The sequence below is a fragment of the Falco biarmicus genome, chromosome 3 (assembly GCF_023638135.1).
Source record: "Falco biarmicus isolate bFalBia1 chromosome 3, bFalBia1.pri, whole genome shotgun sequence".
Lineage (NCBI taxonomy): Eukaryota > Metazoa > Chordata > Aves > Falconiformes > Falconidae > Falco > Falco biarmicus.
The window spans coordinates 71,207,217-71,228,418 of NC_079290.1; the positions used below are offsets into that span (position 1 = coordinate 71,207,217).

Sequence of the window (21,202 nt, forward strand, 5' to 3'; positions counted from 1 at the left end):
ATGTAGAATGTGTTTGCTGTAAGCTGTTTAAATGTTTACCAATGGACTTGTGATCTGTTTGTTTGCGAAGAAATCAGATTAATTATTGTGATACCAAATGTTCTCTGCAGCACACACTTTGCTCTCAAAATTAGATGTTGTAAAAATACATTAGGAATCCCTAAGTCAATATTGACCCAAGGCATCTGCCACAGGTTTTAGACAAATATATGCACAGCCACTCTACATTTAATCCATGTGCACATAATTAGCCGTTTTTCTGATTTTTCAGTTTACCCAGAATAATTACTTCTGTTGTAGTTTTGATGATGGTCAAAATTATAATAGAAGTATAGATGAGCATAAATATATACCTCTTCTTTCTGGTGACTGGATACCACGTTAAAAACTTCTAAAAAAGAGAGTGAAGAAACAAAGAAGAAGGAAATCTTTGTGTAGGGCATGACAACACCCTTTCAAAAATACTGAGAAAATAGCTCTTGTATACCATGTATTAAATCACACCGATGTGCTCTTGTAGATTTTCATTTTTAGGGACCGTCCCTGGACTTCTTAAAATGTTAGGACCTGAATAAATAATGCAGTTTTGCTAGGCTTTGCCCGCATATATGCTGACTGTACCATGCAGTGAGTTAATTATTGCAAGATTTAAGCCAATTTCAACGAAATGGCAGTATTTTGTTGTAACACCTAGGGACTGCCTTGATCATATTCATAGTAAGAGGAAGAAAAATGCTGCAGTTACTAGAGGTGTTGAAGAAAAAAAAGGAAAAATACTGTGGTTGAATGATCTGTTTTTAGTCTATATTCAGCCCACAAAAGGAGACTGTTCTGCAAAACATACCTAGGCAGATGTAGTCTCTCCACTGTGTTGCTGTAACCTGGAAAGCTACTTGAAAAATGTTAATTTTTTTTTTTCCTTTTTCACTTTTATGATTTCCATTTCAACTGAAAATGGTTTACAAGTAAAAGATTGTTTTCAGTCAGCTCTCTTTTGCATAAGTCTTCAAAGCTTACTTGTATGGCTCATGTCTTCTGTACCACCTTTAAAATTATGCAGTCTTGAAATCAAGTATCTTTCTGGAATGCTATGCAAATATACTGGGAGAGCATGAGAAGCAGGGTAGAGTTTATTGCTGCTGGAGATTATGGTATCAGTGAAGGGTCATATAAAATCAGCTCACTATTACAGCCTGTGGCCATCTGTATGGTAAATATATCCTTAAACTCAGAGTTTCTTTTACCTGTGCCAAGAAATTTGTAACATATATCCTTTATTACATTACTTTCAACAAAGTCCAGAGAAGATAAGTGAAGGCAACTTTACATTTGCATAGCTAAGCTACTGCAATACTTTCTTAGAGGTCCTGTTTATGTTAAGGTGGTGGGTTTGGAGGCAGTATTTACTTTGTAATTTAAAATGACAACATGCAGAATGGAGGGAGAGTTGACAGTGTTTAATGCATGGGTGCCAGAAGGTAAAGAGAAAAAGGGACTGATATGTTGCACAGAAGAGAACCTGTGCCATCCATGTACTATTTCAGCATAAAGAGTTTGAAGTGTAAACTACTGGAAAATGTATACGACGCTACATGTAATGATAGTATTAGAAGAAGAAAAAGAGAACAACGGTGGCGGAGATGGAGCGTGATAATGGCATGGCGGCCGTGATTCAGTTACCTGGTAGTGTTAGGAGCAGTATATAGGCTGATGGATATGGAGTAAGTGAAGTGCTGGAATTTCTGAGCACTCCGGGAACATCGGTTTTGCCAGGGACACATGGCTGAAGCAGATACTTACACTGCAAATTTTCAGGTAGCTGTTGCTGGGGTCCTTAGATAGAACTTCAGATATTTCCATAACTGGTAGAGATGTTGAATGTTACATGCAAATAATCTCACAGCTCAGGTCCCTGCTGCCTTTTCAAGGGTTTTGGTCCCATCTCAGCCCTTTGACATTTGTACAGGGTGGAGCCACGCAGACGCAGTGTTTATCCTGGTGCCCAAGGACCTCACACTGGGTCAGCACTGAAGCACTGAGGTTCCTTTATGCTCTTTGTTACTACCTCTTTTCCTTGTGGTGTTACGTGTTCTTAACGGCATGCTGTGGCAGCGCAGCCCAAGCTCTCTGCCATGGCATGCTACTGCAGGTTGCTATATGCATTTGCCTGCAGCTGAGTAGGGATTCCATTATTTCTTTGTTGTCATCTGTTACTTTTTCTCAATTGTAATGAAGCTGGTTGCACACAAGAGACAGGTGTTGCTGGTATAACATTGATAGTGATGTTCACGGGCGTTAAGTATTGGAGTGTGAAGTGGTGGTATTTTAAGGCAGCCTACAGTTACCCTGTGGAAACACAACATCTATTTTTCATCAAGTTACATTACTTTGAAAATTCAGCTGTCACTATTAGTGAAGAAAAACTACTGCTTTGAAAAACCAATACTGGAAAAAAATGAAGAATTTTTACTCTTTTGTGTAAGGTTTACTGGTTTGCTGAAAATTGCTGTTAAGGCTTCTGAATTCCTCAGGGAGTCTTACCATTTTTTTTGCATATGTCCAGACATCTGTAGAGGAGGTAACATTCATAAACCACTTAGGAAGAACAGAATATGGGAAGATATTTTGTGATTTTAAAGATAAAAAAAAGAATACTTACAATAATTCCTTCTCTTCATTATTTAAAACAGTGCTGAGTAATAAGGTAAGCTTAATGGACAGATGTGTACAGTAATGTCCGGCAACAGTGATTAAAAAAATATTTAAATTAATCCCTCCTTTGGCTCATTTGTCTCCTTTTCTATGTTACTTTCTGATAGAAATTTATAATTTATTCTTTATTTTTTACTGAATGTGTTTGTAAGGATTTTGAAAAGAATGGAAAAGCAGTGCAACTTCATTATGTATGACTTCTCTGTTTCTTTCCATTTTGGATGTGTTGATGGATTCAGCGGGTTTTTCACAGTGCTTGTGAAAACCATGCCACTTATCATTTACTTTTCTGATGAAAATCCATTATGTTTATTCACATAATATAGTGAATCCACCATCCTGGTGGATCTTCCAGATGTACCTCCAAATTTGTGGACACTTTAGAAAATTGGGCTCAGACATTGTGTCCCTACCTCAGTTCTGCATCTGCTCAACATCAGTGAACATTACTCCGGTGAAGTCCTTTGAGACCTAGGGATGAAGGCACTGTATAATAGCTATGTAACATACTGATTCATTATATAGTAATATGTAATGTTCATTATACAGTAAAATTTGCAAACAGCATAAAGCTGAGAGAGACTTAAGGGGTTCTGGTGGAGAGAGCAGAATTAGAAGTCATAATGATGTTGAGAAAAGACTTGAAAAATCAGTATGTTTTTGGGTGAGGACAAGAACAATAGTCAGCTGTATAGATCCAGCATGGGAAGCTGTGTTGGGGCAGCACTTTTGCAGAAGAGGACTTGAGGGACACAGACTAAAAGTGAACCAGCTCTGTTGTAGTGATAAAAAAATGTCAAATAACGTAGTGGGATGTAAAAACAGGAGAGTAGTCAGTGTGGTCTCTCATGCAATCTCTTTGGTCAGCAGTAGTAGGATCCCAGGTAGAACAGTTTGTCCAGTTTGGGCACCACACATGTAAGGAAGCTATGGACTGATTAGGGAGTATTCAGGGAGAGCAATGAAAAGGGTCAGAAGTCGAGAAAATGAGACTTATTTGGAAAGACTGACAAATCTGTGATTTTGCCCAAAGAACACCTGGCAGTGGCATGCTGTTTGCAACATGGAAAGGATGGTTGCAAAGAGGACAGGGCTTGTCTTTCTCTCTTTTGAACAGAGAGGGTAAGAAATATCTGGTTTAAACTGAGGCAAGAGTTTTCTGTTAGAGATGAGGAAAATGCTGCAGCAATTAGGGTAATGAATTCTTGCAGCACAGTATCAAGGAGGTTGTAGTTTTTCATAAAGAAGTCCTTTTAAGACCAGATTAGATAAACAACTGTCAGAAATAAAACAGGGACAACAGATCATGCTTTGGAGGTATGACTTCCTGTGGGGTTTGCTAGCTTTGTTTTCCTAGTTTTTGTGAGAAAGCCGTATGAAACAGTCTTATTTGGCTTTGGAAGTTAATAGACCAAAACTGCAAATATTATAAATAAAAATTCTGTGTCTTTTGGGCTGAATTTGGTGAGTCCAAAACTCAGGAGTTCCCATAAATGAAAATAGAATTTTGTATTGCCCCCCTTGCTAAGCTTGGTTTTAAAAGTGGAAACAGTTGGGAAGAGAGTGATACACTTTTATGCTCTGCCCAGAAATTAAACTCTGTCCCATTAAATGCTTGTGAAAAGAAGTCACAGCCATTTGCATATCCATAACATTTATCATGTTACACCCTGGTGAGCTGCTAAGATGTGTCTCCTCTCAGCAGGGCTCAGCTTTCTTGCTAGGCTGGATCCATTTAGCTTCTGTTTAATTGACAGTGAATGGAACAAGAGTCCTCTCTCCAAAACCACAAAGGAAGAGTTACTAAAATTAAATTTCACTGAATAGGCGAATATCATAATCTGATCCCTCCATCTTCTTTCTCACAAATACTTTTCTTTGATCAGCGAGGTAATAATGAACAGTGAAGGTGAGGATCTGATTTAGTCATTCCTTAGGGTGAGTAGTTCGTATCTCTTGAAGCTTCTGTTCAGAATTTTTGAAAACTGCAGCAGCAAGGTGAATGGTTGAGTGACCAACTCTGCAGAGTAACCGTCTTCATTATACTTGTGTGTTGGCCATACTCATAATTTGCCCCAGCTGTAGTGGTACAAATCGCTAGCAGAGCTATATTTTAACTCTGTTTCAACTGAGAATTTTTCTGTTGTTCTTTATTTTAAAGAAACTGCTTTGGAAGTATTATTAGCTTATCCCAGACTCACGATCATCGCTGTTTCACAACATGGTTTTGTTTGACTTGTCATTTTTTGTCTCCATTATGGCCAAAGACAGGATAATAATAATTTTGTTTCCTGAAACAAAAAGCAGGATCAACTTCACTTGGTCCCCTGCATATAATTATTATGAAATAGATAATTAAATGTTGTGTGTAGATAGTCCCATTTTGTCTTTTAAATGAAATTCCAAGGTTTTGTAAACCGAGAATTTTGGCATGTGGTGGACTATGACAGTGATGACATTCTCCCATTTTCAGCGGTTACAGACAGGCCATGGAAGGAAGATAATAGGAAGAGCAAGGTAGATTAAGATGACAAATGTATGAGGAAAATAAGGCACGGTGTTTCAGTTCAACATCTTACAAACTTACTTTTTGTATCTGATTTTTTTATCGTTAATCAGTATTTTTACCTGGGATTAGTTTTATATAATGCAGCTTAACTTGGCTAGTAATACTTCTAATTTAAGCATACAGTAGAATATCCTCTTAATAATTTGACAAATGATTTTTATGAATCAGTAGTTCTTTCTTTGGTTGCCTAATACGGCTTGGGCAGTGTTACTTTCATTTGTTGTTGAATCAATTTCCTCCTTCTCTAATTACATTTCTACTATTTCTTTATACATGGTAAATTAATTCTACTAGTGTATGTAAAGAAAAAAAGTTCCATTTAGTTCCTGCTTTTCCAGGTAAGCAATATTGCCTTTCGAAAGCATTACCTGCACCTGGTTTGCATTACTGAAGAAAACCTTTCTTTTTCTAACCACTCACTGGTGTTAATCCATTCTTTTGTTCTGCTGTGAGAAGAAATTTCAAAACAGTTGGTAAACAGTGCAATAAAAAATATGATTTATTACATCACCTTATAATGTAATGCAATGAATATTATTTTTATTACTTTTTTATATAGTTAGATAAAACCTCTTGTTTTTAAGAAGGGGCGTAATTTAAACTATACATTTCTTCTTTTAATCTGTAGAAAAGGTGGTGTGCATTTTTAGATTTTAAAAGCCTAGGCAATAAAACCCCCCTCTATTTTAGCTGTAGACAGAAATTTATCTCACAGGACATGCCCACGCACAGACTCTTCTTGCTGGTTGTGAATAGTTTATATCTTCTCAAAACTCTTGTAACTAAAAGAAATATTTCTCTCTTTTATTATATTTGATATTCCAATCAAACTAATACATTCGTCCTTCTGAAAAAAGAAGATAAATATTGCAAAAAAAAGTGGTCTTCTCCTTTGTCCCTGAAGTTTTCTTTACAAAATGCAAATAATAGTGTTGGGCTAGTTGGGGGTTGTGAATAATAGTATCCTGAAGTGCTATAGTCACAGCAGTTATTTATTATTTAAAAAAGCAAATTTTGAGAAGCAATCACTTTATTTGGATATTATTTTAACTTGTTGCGACTTGTGTAAATATTTTGGCGAAGGCCTAAATTGATCACAGACACTGAAATAACTTAAATAATTACATAGTGAATTAATTAGTTAAATACTTTTAATTGAAACCCAAAATAAAACAGACTGACTTCTTCGTTGGAGAAGTGGATAAAGTATAAAACTGACAGCAATAAAAATAAATAAAAATATTTATGGGGATGGCTTCAAAGATATTTCTCCCTTCTTTTGTGGTTGGCTGATACTGTGGATAAATTAGTTTGCCAGAGAAGATAACAGGTACCATCTCTTCCTTGATCTTTGGTTCTTATTATCCCGCGGCAGCTAGCTTAGTTTCCCTTATGGAAAGCAGGCCGTGTCCAGAAAGATTCAGTATGTCCCAGTGATGCTTCATTGCACTGTTTAGGGACTGCTGTGTTGGGAGCTGCCGCCCCCATTTTTTTTTTAATAGATGGAAAACCGAGTGAACTCACAAGCACAAGCAAATACTAAAAATACAATGGACTTAAGTGAGCTGGTTATGATGTAGTGGCACCTCCAAGTAAGAAGTGCTTGGACGTGCAGATGCCTTCCTCTATGGACAGTGTTGAGCTCTGGTTGAGGTGACTAATTGCTGTCTTGCTCAGTATCATTGTTGGCTACAGGACTGTCCCCTGCCTTAGGAAGAGGTGGAGGTAGGTCATTTACTCAGAAGGGATCATCTTTAGGTTGAGCTACCTTAAGTAAGGATAAGCCCCTTCTCTGCAGAGTGCTTTATGATTTGTAGGCTGACTCTTCTGCAAAAGCACTGTAAAAAGACCAGGGAATAGCACTGGGTCACAAAATCACAGGGTCTGGGAGTCCCAGGATGGGTTCAGGGGAGGGTTGGCTGTGTTACTGGAGGCACGGGCTTTTACAGTGATCAGGGGCATCTTTGACAGGTGACCCAGCTGCAGTCAAACAATGGAGTATGGAAAACAAAATGGGTGGAGAGGAGAAGTGACCTGGAACATGGGGATTGCTTGAAGCCTGGGACTTCTGAGGCTTTTTTTTGGTCTTAGTTTATTAAAGCTTAGAAATGGCACTTTTTATGATTATTTAAAGATAATCAAGATGATAGTTGCTTCCCAGCCACTGAAGGTCCTGGTGCTCTTACATAGTGAGCTACAAAGTAACTCTTAATGTTACAGCAACTTCGTGCCAATATGAGAGAGATGGAAAAACTGTGTTTGCGAGTCCGACAAGAAGACATCCCAGTTCTGCAGAGAATGATAAAACCTGTGAAAGACGAAGCTTCATTTGCCATAAAAGATTTCCTGCAGCTCCATTCTGAATCTGCAGAAGAACTTAAAAGGCAACTTGAAGGACAGGAGGATGCCTCTTTAACCAGATCTGCAACTGTAGGAGGAGGTAGTAGAATTTAATTTCTGTATCTATCATATCTATATCATTGTATCCAGTTTGCAGTTTCTCTGACCAGCTATAAATGAAGTAAACAAATGAGATTTCAGTTGATTAATAATTATTAATCAAGAAGTGGATTTCTTCCCTACACCACACTTTTCTCATGACTTATGACTGAGTTTTAATAAGTGGAGAATTCCCTAATTAAATGTCTTAACAAATTAAATAGCTGTGGCCTTCCATGAGAAGGATCCCGTAGCCTTGGATCTTGAAATAGGAGACTGTTCATAGGAAGCAGAATACTTACATTCATGTTTCACGATAGCTTGACTTCTTCCCCACCCCACCCCCCCGGCCCCAAGCACTTGAACGTGTGCAAGTAATCATTTAGGCCATTTTCATTGAATTAGTGCTTGCAACATCAAGAAGAAAACAATTTTTATGACAGGTGATATATTATGCCACTGCTGAAATACATGGAAAAGAGGAGCAAGTTTCTATATAAAGGAGAACATCTCTTCCGCTAGCATTTTAACTTGATAACTGACAAGAAAGCAGGAAACAGTATAAATCCATTTAAATAAAAGATTTTGAACTGTAATGCGCTACAAGCCAGAAATGTTTGCTGTTCTTCCCTCCTTTCTGTACAAAGTGTCCTTCATTCTTTGTTCTACCATTCCGTCTTCAGGGGAAGCCCTTATTATGCCCTAGTACCAGCTCATGTTTGCTGCTAATGATCTGTGAGAAAGTTGGTTACATCAGGATTAAATCCTTCCACGTAACAGTAATTAGATTGATTGCTGCAGTAGCAGCACTTGAAGAGGCTGCCCAGAGCTTGTTTTTAAGACTCTTAAAATCAGAGCCTTAATTTAAACAATACATATTGTTTAAAATTGTTTGAAAATTCCATGTATCTTAACATTAGAAGTGTCCTCAGTCAGCAGCATTGTAGAAGAATCTGCTATCAAATTTGATTTCATTACCCTTCTTATTGCTACATAAAGAACTACAAGAAGTCTTTCAAGTGTGATTAATAAGCTAGCGAGTCTAATGGTCAAATAGGGAGAAAAGAAAAGTAGAGTTGAAGACTGGGCTGGCTTTCAGGAATGTCATGTGCAGTAGTATCAGAAAGCCTTATGAACATCAATATACACCAAATACAGAATCACAGAACAGTTTGGGTTGGAAGGGACTTGTAAATACCATGTAGTCCAGCCCTCCTGAAGTGGGCAGGGGCACCTTCCACCAGACCAGCTTGCTCAAAGCCCCATCCAGCCTGGCCTTGAATACAGCCGGGGATGGGGCATCCACAGCTCCTCTGGGCAGCCTGTTCAAGTGTCTCATCACCCTCATCATAAAAAAAATCTTTCTTCTTACCAGGCCAATAAAATAGACTGAGTTAGCTTCTGGCATATGAATCTGGATTTTTTCAACACCTTCAGCATCTTACAGTTGATTGGTCAGTAGTTTGTCCTTATATCTTTGTGGGTTTCAAAATCTGGGTATTTGCTGCGTTCTCCTTCCCCTCCAAAAAAGGACGATAACGGATTCTATTCTCTTGCAGTCCTCTGGGACCCCCTTATTCAAGTTCTCAGAAAAATGCTTGAACTGTTTTTTAATGCCCTAGAATGGATTTCATTGGACCCTCAGGACTTGAGTAGATCTAGCTCATCAAAATATTTTTAACCTGTTTCACCCTGTCCCTTTTTTTCTTTCTTGTCTAAATTAATTGCATGAAGTACCTAATTACAGCTACCCATTTGCATAAAGACTGACTTAATCTTTCTCCTAGTCATCTGTCTTTTCTTTCTTTACCTAGCAATGCACTTATCCTTCCTTTGTCTTCCTCTAACTTCAAAAGCATTCACAGACACTTTCTTGGTACCATTTATACCCCTTAGTAGTTGCAATTTACACGTCCCAGTCTTTCTGATACTGACTTCCCATGCTTCTATTATTCCTCGTACTCATCTTAATTGTGTGTCAAATTCTTGGTATCCAGGGCATTGAAGAGCTTTTGCTGAAGCCATAAATGTTTTCCTCTGCATCAGGACAATTTGCTGTCATCTTCAGCATAGCCTGTTTTATTAGTGTCTGCCAGCTCTTCTGCAATCCTTTATCCTTTAGGAACTTCTTCCCCATAGTTAATCAGTTTGTTGCATTTGTTGATACCTCTTTTGGGGGAGCTCATTGCCTTCCATCTTCTACTCTGAGTTTTACAATAGTGAGCTCTGTTATTCACTGATCCCCTTCATGCATAGTAGCCATTTCTTTCAGGCTCTTTGAGAGATCTTCTCTGTTACGATTAAAACTAAATTTAAAATATCTCTTCTTTTGGTAACTTTCTGCAGTTGTCCTCAATGCATTCTGGCATTTCATTGGAAAGGCCTTGTCCTGGCTTATTGCTTTTCTAACAGTTACATAGGTCGTAAATGGGAACTAGAGTTTAATTTCAAAGAACAGGACTGCTTTTTAAATCTGAAATACCTTGAAAGTATGGAGGACATTGAGCATAACAGCACTTCAGAAAGACAAGCAATTGATCAGAAAGATCGGGATGAGAAGAACAGAAAGATATTACTGGAATGACACGTTCCTGCAAGTCTGCTCAAGAATTCGGAAGTAATTCACCCCATTTAAAGTGAAACATACAGACAGGCAGACAACTAAATACAATTAAACAGATATTTTTTTTTTCAAGTTTGCCTGCCTGTGAAAGCAGCTGTCTTGAATTGCTAACACAGATGCAATATATTGCCTGTTCTTTTGTGCTTAGAGGCTACAGTCCTGAAAGCAAATCTTGGCTGCTGATCTTAATCAAAGGAGCTTCAGCATGCCCGTTCTTTGTAGCTTGTTGCTTCCCATCTGGTAGAGAAGGAAGGAGTTTACAAATTCAAATGGCCCATTTAGAAGGCATCAGTGATACGATGTAGTCCCTTCCCCCCTTCACCATCCTCAGCTGAGGTCCAATAGAAATGGAATTTAATTGCATTTTAAACAAATATTAACAAAAGGTGAGACTCCACTCTTAAAATTACTAAAATCTTTTAGAAGCAACATATTGAATCTTCCAGAGCATTAGATTTTTATCTTGAGTGTAATGAGGTGTGAAGCTGCTCTATGAAATCTGCAGAGGTGTTTTGTATTACTGCATTTCTGTGGAGATGCTGTAAGGGAACCGCTGGAGCCACTTCTATTCTCAGTTCTATTAAAATTGGTTAAGACTTGATAAAACATGAACTAGTGAATATAAATTTCTTACTCAAACTTACAGCCCAAGTGTGACTGCACCTTCTCTTACCCTTCTTGTTCTTTACTTTAGTTTTTTGAAGTGAGTAAAGGATTTTCTTGAGGTTTTTTTCCCCCACTAATTTTTAGTTATTAGAAAACAATAACATTGTAAACCTACATTTTAAATCTTTTTTTAAAAAAATTTAAAAAAATTAAAAAGAATTTTAAGTTCTCTTGAATGTGTCATGCAAAACTACAGTATCATTTCCGTACTTTGAAGGATGTGTGTTTCTATAGTAGGTCAGTATACATTGTTAAGGACAGACCAGAGTAAGGAATGTAATTTGTGACGAGGCAATTTTGCTTAGTGAGCTTTTTTATTTTCTTTTGAATTGTATTTTACTTTCAGCCAACTATAGCATGCATGTGGCTGATCAGGGAAGAGTACACTTCTCTTGGCAGAAGAAACTTGATTTTGAAATAGGGTTTTGGAGAATTGAAATGGAATAAAACACTCAAACCCAATGCTAAATGTCAGAATATGTAGCAGAATTGGTTTCTCCAAAAATCCACACATTTGAATATATGATTAATTACGTTGAAAAGAGAAAAGTAATATTTTAGAACTGAGTATACAACATCAGTTAATCTGATGTTATAAACCAAAATATGTCCTGGAGCAGGTGATGATTGCAGAAGGGGAAGTGCCTTCTGTGTCTGGATTCTTAAAGGCAAAGGGGTAGAAATAATTAGAAAGAAAAGCAAGCCTGAAGTAAACCCCCAACTTACTTACTCCATCATTGATATTCTGCTTATTTAGTAATTATGGCTGAATATCAGCTTCATTGATGTTGACTTCCATTGATGTGAGAGTAGGAAGATTAAGTCCTTCATGTGTTTTGAGATACTGGGATAAAAATGTTGAGAAATGGACAAATGTTATGAAAATGCATAATTTTTATTTTATCTTATTTCCATGAATAAACATGCAGTATTACTGAATTTTTAAATGATTTTTCCATTGTTTGTATCTGTTGTAGTAACAGTTATATAATATTATTGTAGTACCTTTGCACATTCATTGTTTCTCAAGATTTTAATGCAGTATTTACATTTTAGTATTGTTGGACATATCTAACCAGTCTTTCCCATATTAAGCTTTCTCTTGATACTACCCTCAAGGAAAGGAAACATCAGTGTCATGCTAAAGTAGCTGTCTTCCATCAGAAACCAAAGTTGTCTAAATTAACATGATCTTCGCACTGTTTATATACATACGTTCTCCAGTCTGCTTTTCATGCTCTCAAGCTGTTCTTTAATCCTTGCTGTGATAAGCCAAACGTGTTGTTCTACTTTATTACCACTTAATTACTTGTCTGTCATTACACACATGGCCATTACATCTGTAGTGGCTCAAGGCTGGGCTCTTTGACTGGAGGAGGTATGTGTACGTCTGTTCATGTATCTGCTCTCCCCTATGCCACCCAGCTGTCTATCATTCCCCATTTTTTCCACCATACTTTGTCCTAATGTCTTCTGCATTCAGTCCAGGTGATTTAGAAAGGACGGTACTTGAGAATATCTCCATTACACCACAGAGCTGCAAATATTTGCCATCCTCACAGTACCGTTACCCAGCTGGATCCAGCACTGAATGCTGGGAAGCACGTTACTTGGTTTTCACTACTTCTAAAGCCTTTTCCTGCAGCTTCTTTTAGTCCCAAATGGCTGAAAATCAAGCTGGTAGCATAATAATCAATCATAAAATGAGTAACTGTCTGTTCAGTTTTGGAAATACAGTGGTTTTGTGTGTTGGATGTAAATGAAAAGTTTTTGTCCCAAGCTCAGTTTTCTTAGCTCGGTTGATACAAAATTAACTAACTCCTTGAATTCAGAAGTATAATTTAATATAATTCTCAGAACTGATTGTGAAAGCACGCTGATAGAAAGTAATTCATGTCTTTGGCAATAACTTCCTTTTAAGAAACTGTCTGGTGCTGTGAGTAAGACTTTTCCCTATATGAGCATTTTCAGGGCTGCTGTTTGGCTTGAATTAGATTAAATACTGATTTAGCCTTGAGAAAGATTAAGAGCGAGAAACTTTGCACATCACCTGCATTCTGATTCAGTGCATTTATTTATAAACATCGTATTTCTCATTCAGAAACTTCATATAACATGGAAGTGAAGGATGGCTCCCAAAGTTTAATCCAGATCTACTCCCGCCTTCCTGAAATACCTCAGGAAGAAAATGCAGCTGAGTCCTGGGAAAATTTAGAAGAGGTATGTTGGAATGCCTTCACTGCCCTATTGGTGCTTTTGTTTTTAGCAACTATTACAAAGTAACATTTGTTTCTTACTTGTAGGACTTGATTCAGCTTAGCCAGTTGGTGACTGATTTTTCTGTCTTAGTCAGCGTAAGTATTAATTCTGCATTCTATCTTAGAGTCTTGTACAAAAGGAGGGCGAACGGGTAACTCCTAGTTGGGGGAAAAAAAGATGAGCAGTACTTCTGTCCGTAGTCTGAACTCAGACTGAGCTGGTATCACTTACCAAAAAATCAGAATAGCAGAATAGCATTAACTGAATTTTCAGTCCAGTATTTAAAGACTACAAAATCCTAGTCACTGTTAGGAACTTCAGGAAAGTGCCAGCAGAGGCAGAGCAGTTTCCCCACAGTGAGCTGAGATGCCTGCGTGAAGGTGCTGTCTTTGCTACTTGGGACCCATGGTAAATACACCTATAGTTTCAAAGACTGTACGTTAAATACTTTCCAAAGTAGTAGGTGATGCATATAATGTTTACGTCATGTTGTCTAGCAGTAAGGTGAAAGGTTTTATTTTGTTTTTTAAGTGTCAACAGAAGAGAAATGTTCAAAAGCATTATTTTAACTACTCGGCTGCCCCATCTGGTTAGAAAACTAACAGCTTTTCTTTCCCTACATGAGTGACTCATTGCTACAAGTGGCTTTGTGGCTCTCCTGTTGATTGAGGCTCTGTCAAGGTAATTTTTTGAGAAGGCAATAGTCTTCTGTTTCAGCACTAGTGCTGGTAATTGCTCCTAAGTTCTTGTCACCAGAGCAACTACTGATATTCTAGCCAGTGTCCTTGGCCAGAAGCTCTACAGTATTGACCGCAGACTTCTCCACAGGTGCTATTCGTATGTACAATTTCTAATCCTAATGGTGACGATGGCCTTCACCGCACAGGTTGGGTGTTTCTCAAGTACTTTTTCTTGCCTGTTCAGGAGTACTAGAAAAGTCTTAGGTTTCCTTCACCTTTTATCACACCTTTTCTCTGCTGTCACAAAGCTGCCAAAAGGTCTTCATCATCCACACTCAGTTCCCAATATTTAGTTCTTCCTGTGCCACTGGGAATTCAAAGCCACAGTTCTCATCTCCTAGGAGAGTTCTTTAATCTCCTTGCTATCGGATTAGTTGGGATAGATAAGCTAGCTTTTATCCTTTCTGCTGAATATGTGCTGCTTCACATATACAGAAAAAAAGACTTAAGATTTCATTAGACAGGAGAGGGACTGCAAAAATTTTTATTCAGTAGCCTAAATGTTAGCAGCTTTAGCTAAAAAGGAGGGGGTTCCTGTTCCCAGGACTTCCTGGATTTCAGACCCAACCATCATTAGATATAACAGCAAGCATCTAAAGTGTGTGGATTGGATACAAGTGAAGGTACCAGAGCTGGCAGATTGAGCAGTTTCTGAATTAGAAAGAGAAAAAAGTTAAGAATGCCTCTTATTTTCAGCTTAAATCTCATTATTTTGTGACATAAACTGCTGAGATTAAAATCAGAACAAACAAACCCCCAAACCCCTTTATCTTCTGCTCCAGTGTTTTCTGAGAGACTGCAGGGGAATCTGACGGCACTTGGAGAAAGGATGGAACATTTTTGTAAAATCAAACAGTGAAATGCAGAGTAACATCAAGTATATTTTCAGTACTGTCACTACTCTTTGTAAAGTTAAGCCTGTGTTTTATAATGTCATAGTTAAACACTACTATTTAGATTTCTTAGTGCAGTTTTGTATGTTGGAGTTGGTACTGATCTTATAAATGCTCTTTATAGAATTATTTTTTTAAAATTTGAAACTCAATAGGAAACAAAAAGGCCAGTTTGGATTATTTTTCCCTTTGGAATGCGAGTTCATCTATTCAGAAAAAAGATGTAGAAATCCGTATTTTCGGTTGTTTTCTGTAACTGCAGCAACACATTGTATAATACCCACACTATTATTACTTAATAGTTACGATTTTTTTTAAAGTAAGTTTGTAGTTTCAGCCCAGTTTATCAGATGCTATTAATGAACCACCATTAAGGCTGCACGGCTGCAGTGTGTAGCAGATGAAAGTGGCTGTGGGGCCCTGATTACAGGCATTAAAATGGTGTGTATTGGCTCACTGCTGCTTCCCAGCAGGTTACCTCACTCGTAATTCCTTTGCATCTAGTCTCAGCAGGAGAAGATTGACAGGATTGAAGACCATGTCAACAGTGCTGCTGTGAATGTTAAAGAGGGAACCAAAAACTTGGGAAAGGTAGGGATCTGCTCCTGCTGGTGAATCAATGGTACTCTGCCTCCCAGCAATCCTCTGTATTAACCCAATTGATCTGCCGTCTTTAATGCTGAGGGAGCCAGCAATTAAGGAAATAAGAAAGAAATGACTCACAGGTAGCAGGGGAAAAAAAAAAATCAATCTTCCTTGTAATTTTCTGCCACATCCAGACTACTAGGAAATAAAAAATTTTTTTCATTTTTGTAATGCTATTCTGATGCTGCTTTGGTTTATCTGCAAAGACAAGCACATTCAACGATTGGGTCACAAGAATGAAATAAGTGTAAAACAGGTTGATGATAACATACAATTTCAGTCCCATTCTATGTAGATGTCAGTGATAGTTGCTAATAAGCCACAAACCTTGATTCAGGCATGTTACTGAACAGTGAGCATTTTCTCAGTTTCTCATTGACTTAGTGATGGCAACAAAGTAATAAATAGTGTATATAATCAGCCAGAACCATGGAAAAGGGACCTGGTTCACAACTGCATACATGAGACAGCTCAATTTTGACTTGTTTTTACTATGTTCTGTCATGTGTGTGGGATAGGAGATCATCTTTTTTTAAATACTAATTTGTAAAGTTTATCACTGAGCTTTAAGTCATTGCTGAGAGCAATAAGGGGGAAACACACATCTCCACAGGCAAGTATTCTAACTCTTGCTTTTTTTTCCCCTTTACAGGCTGCAAAATACAAGCTGGCAGCCCTTCCTGTGGCAGGTGCAGTCATTGGTGGAGTGGTGGGGGGTCCTATTGGTCTCCTCGCAGGCTTCAAAGTAGCAGGAATTGCAGCTGCACTTGGTGGCGGGATTTTGGGTTTCACAGGTGGAAAATTAATACAAAGAAGAAAAAAAAAAATGATCGAGCAGGTCTGTTCTAGCTGTCCAGAGCTTTCTCACCAAAGTGCCAAAAAATCCAGCTGAAGTATAAATTCATTATGACTAGGAACAAAAGCGTAGTAGCTGCGCTAATGACAGACACGCAGCCTTATGCTTTAAATACAAGGCTGAGCTGTGTGAATTTTGATAAGTGCTGTTACTTGGGAGGGGTCAAACAGTTATGTCAGAATTTCTGTCTTCAGATGTGGTGACATCAGTCCTTTAGAAATTGTACGGGTGACTTTTATTATGAAAATTCTTAGGTGTGTTATATGCACAGCTGTTAAGATGGGTGACAGGTGCTTCATGCCAAATTTGCACAAAGTGTCTTGCAGACAATACAACGAGAGGTATCTGGAGAACCCTAGTGCTTTCCCATGAATGCCACCCAGAAGCTGGAGCTTTTATTATAGTGCTCCAAAGAAAAGGAGATATGCTCCGCGTGTCTTTCATGGTCATAGTACTTTCATTTATCTGGATTCCCAAACTGCCCCTGTGTGTACCCCCAGGGTATGACTGGCTAGGCCTGTTCAGTAACGCACAGGGAAGCATTAGCTGCTGTAAGAGGTGAAAATGGTGGGGACTAATATGGAAAAAACCCCTACGTGTGTCCCATATCTGCCTCCATCAGCCAGATCAGAACAGCATCATAAGCAGCTTTTCCCCTTTTTCAGGTACCTTTTTTTTTTATTTTAAATTTGTGAACGTCTTGCTCAAAGCGTAGTTAAGAATTCAACAGTTTAAGCAGCAACCCCGCAGGAATGCTAGTGGAGATTAATAATTTTCCACGGCTGTTCAACTACTTGGCTTGTCCTGAGAACCATACAGGTGACGTGCCGGGCTCTATCTAGCCTTTCGAACCTGAAGCCTCAGCTTAAGCAGTGCTTGCTGATAGATATTGCCTTGGCCTTTGCTCTCCAGCAACAGTGCTGTGGTGGGAGAGCTCTATAGCTTCCCTGGAAGGCAGTGCTGCAGCAAGGCCCACTCTCTCAATAGTCTTTTTTTATCCCTCAAGGGTGGCATTTAGGCACCAGGTCAAAGGACGGTGAAGCAGCGGTGCAATGGTGCCAGTGTCAGCTGACATCCCCAGATGGTGGGGCTGTTTTGAAAATGTCAACCTGATACTGTTTAGAGTAAGTAAACCAGGCTTGCCTGGGTCAGCTGCACACCTCTTGCGTGCCGTTCCATTCCAAACCTTCTGCTTCCACTCACACTTCCACCAGCCACTGATAGCATCTCAGCTTTTTCAAGATTTTGGGACATGCAGTGGAGCCTGTGTGGGGTGAGATACTGTTAGTGCTTTTGCTAGCTTTTTAGAGCAGATGCCCGTTACTCTTACCATCCTTATTTTACTGCTTAAGAAGCCTTTTGCTTCTGAAACTCCCATTGTTAAATACAGAAGGGTTAATGTGTTTTTACTGTCACAGTTGTAATCCGCTGATCAGCCCCTAGTCCTACCTCCATCCTTCCAGGACAGTTCCCACACTACTGCTGCTACTGTTTGGGGGAACAGGAGCTGAGGTTGGGAGGCTGCTTTTTAAAGTTTTTAGATTGTTCAATTCATCCTGAGCTCTGCTTGAGTCTGATTTTATTAGGTGAACACTGACTTCAGTGTTCAGTTACAAGGCTCCCTAGCAGGGAACGCTGTATAAGGAAGCATACTATAGAAGAGGAAGCATACTATAGAAGAGCTCCCTTTTCGTAACCAGTACTTTGATACCATCATTGGAAATAACTGTCTGCTAATGACAGATGATAGGGCTTTCTGCCTAGAGGCACTGTAAGCAACTGTTAGTTACAGCACAAGCATCTTTTTCTGAACGGTTCTTCCTATTACTTTTAAAATATGATTGAAATCGGTATCTGTCAGAGCATTGTGTCTACTTCAGGTAGGTCTGAGGCTCAGGGAAGCAACACATGCGAGAACAGTTTTCACAAGAAATCACAAACATTGTCAAAAATCCATGTGTTAAAGCCACAATGCCTACATCTGTAAAATCTGCTGGAGTGGAAAACTTGACCTAAGTAATTCAGCTCCTTTGCTCCAGTCAGGCGAAAAGCAGGTTTTTTTAAATGCATCTACGAGCTTGTAATAACTTCACACTAAGGCTATTCATTCCTTTGATATGTAATTTGTACATTTAAAGGAAGAAAAAAAAAAAAGTGTTCTTAATCAGAAACTGTGATTGATTCTTTGTATGATTTTTCTTTGTATGATTTTAAAAACCTGTCTGCTTTCCTACTGTATGCTTCAGAATCACGTGTGTTTAAATGACAGCAGCCACATCAGAGACATTGCAGACTCCACCCTCTCCCTCTGGACTAATGCCAGGACAATCTAAATTCATAAAACTGAATTCCTGCTGCAGCTTATACGAATTCAGCTTAGTATGCACTCATTATATGAAATGTCTAGCACAAAAAACTATTCTTCCTCCTTGTGTCTTTAAGGAAGCAATTTCAAAACGTGGTGTATGCACTAGACTTGGCAGAGTATTATTTAAGCTATGATTTTTTTTAAATAGGTGGTTTATTTACATATGTGAAGAAACATGGGCATCTGAATAACCCCAAACTAGCATTTAAATTGCTAGGCACGTGAGTCAGAAGCAATGTGAGATAAAATAATTCTTTCAGACCAAATACAACTTTTTGCCTATGAGATTGGTTGTAGCATTTACTGAGAACGTCGGACTTTATTTCTTTTCAGCAGCTAAAAGATTAATCCCTCACAAATTTTATATTGTTAAAAAAACTGCATTAACAAGATTTGAGTCCTGTATTAAATTACCAAACACATACTTCAGCTATTGAAATACTTACATTAACTGAAATTACACAATTTCCTAAAGTGGTGCATGCATCTAGTAACTTGTACGTATTACCAGTTCAGAAATGGAGTCCTTAAGGGGAGTCCGGCATGGTTTTGTTCGCTATGGGGATAACACTAAAATTTTTGACAGCTTCCTAGGAAAGCCTCAAGAAGCACTGAATGGAGTGGTTAGCTGAGCACTGAATGGTTAAAACCACTGATGTAGATGATCAGAGTTGAAGGGATCAGTTTGAAACGCATCTCACATTTTGTCCAGCGCTCGCTCTCTAGGCAAACTCTGTATCATCAGATACTTAAAAAGCTCAAGTGATGCTCAACATCACATCAGGCAAGCATACCTGGACTTCAGCTGTTCAACCTTTCTGCTGGCAAATAGAAAAATCACTCGGAAGTTGGTACAGCCAGGTCAAGGGTCATCAAGAACACAGGAGAATCAGGTCCAGCTCCAATGAATGCACAATGAAATGACTTCAGTGCGTAACGGTCATAGAACTATTACATCTAATTGTCTACCTAGTGCTGGGATGCCAAAGCTCTGGGAACGAGTCCTTACTCAGAAAAGCAAACCTGGATTAAGGAACGGTGGAGGGGGTTTGAACATCTCTCTCACTTTCTAGCTGAAAGCACCGGCCACTCTGCATCTCTCTCCGGAAAGATAAGTTTAGACATTTATAAATAAGAATCCAAGGAAAAACGGGAACCTCAGAGGAGCTGGATAAATACTTGTAGGCACCAAGCAAGAAGTGACTAAAGTGTCAGGTGCTTGAACAACTCCAGTAGTTCTGTAGCACCACCTGCAGATAACAAGCGGCAGTCTTAAACCCATACCCTGCTCACATCTTTAGATTCCAGCTGGAAGCGGGGTATGACTACACTGCCAAAAATGCTTGATTTGGCATGAGATGGAGAACAGGACAGGAGAAGACCTGGTTTTCAAGTACTTAACGTGCACTTCAAAATGCAGATTCAGAAAGCCAACAAAAAAGCATGCTTGTAAACAAAATCTTGCAATACTTCTAGCTACCAATTCTGCATCTACTCCACTGTAGCTTAGTGTTGCTTGGTATCGGCGGCTGTCTCCCTTGAATCGCCCCTAGAAAGCTCATGTAACCTGTTGCTGCAGGGGCTTGGTTCAGCAGGCTCTCTTGGGATCAACTTCTGCCCCAGCTGCACCAGATCATGTTAGTCTTCTGTCAATAACTGAATAGGTGGCGTCTGGCTGAGAGGCAAAAGGAATCCTGAGCTGTGAACTGCAGAGGCTGGGGCACTCGCGAAAGTCAACATGAACCCAGTTAGTCCACCCATCCAAAGAACAAGCTTCTGAGGACACTAAACCTTGCAGGCCTAAGTCATGGACCTGGGTTCTTTGTAGTTAGTGTACTGCACAATTCCAGTACTAATTTGTCTCAAGCAGCGCACCCCACATTAACATATTTTTTTCCATCTTGCGGTTTCTATATGTTCATCTCACCAAGCAGCTTGAAGATGCATTGAGAAAAGCCCACATTCTGGTATTATGCACAACAGAGAAGTCCACAAGGAAAGCAGCAATTCTTTCTTCAGAGCAGAATTCAAAGAGTATGCAATAAATAAGGCACAAGCCAGAGAAAACGAGTATGAGAAGACCTACAATGGTTGCTCAGAAAGTGAATGTCTGCCAGGAAAGCAGGGACCCAGAGAAGAAAAAGAAAAAACCGAGTAATTTTAACATACATAAAGAGATTAATTTAAGACTGACAAAACTAAGATGGCAGTCCACCCCTAATCCTTTCCTACTTTGAAGGGTTTCCAAAATTCGCGTTCTTTTAACACAACCATGTGGATAATATAACGATATTTATAATTCCAGGAAATCTAAGCAGGTCAATACAGCCCTTTCATTCAAAGTACAGCCATTATCTTAACAAGCTTTCCTTTCCTCACTTGGTATTTTAATAGTCAGAAATTTTTTAATCATTTAGACATTAACACCCAGT

At 38.8% G+C, this 21,202-nt stretch overlaps 1 protein-coding gene across 4 annotated transcripts in view; it reads left to right on the top strand.

Moving 5' to 3' along the window:
- STX17 (syntaxin 17) overlaps nucleotides 1-19,162 on the top strand; it is a 35,225-nt gene extending 16,063 nt beyond the window's left edge. For all 4 annotated transcript variants that reach the window (XM_056330441.1, XM_056330442.1, XM_056330444.1 and 1 more), the window contains exons 4-8: nucleotides 7,502-7,721; nucleotides 13,111-13,229; nucleotides 13,313-13,363; nucleotides 15,406-15,492; nucleotides 16,199-19,162. In XM_056330441.1, coding sequence (XP_056186416.1) covers nucleotides 7,502-7,721; nucleotides 13,111-13,229; nucleotides 13,313-13,363; nucleotides 15,406-15,492; nucleotides 16,199-16,438 — 717 coding nt within the window. In that variant the 3' untranslated portion in view covers nucleotides 16,439-19,162. The remainder of the gene's footprint in view (nucleotides 1-7,501; nucleotides 7,722-13,110; nucleotides 13,230-13,312; nucleotides 13,364-15,405; nucleotides 15,493-16,198) is intronic.
- The last annotated feature ends 2,040 nt before the right edge of the window (nucleotides 19,163-21,202 follow it).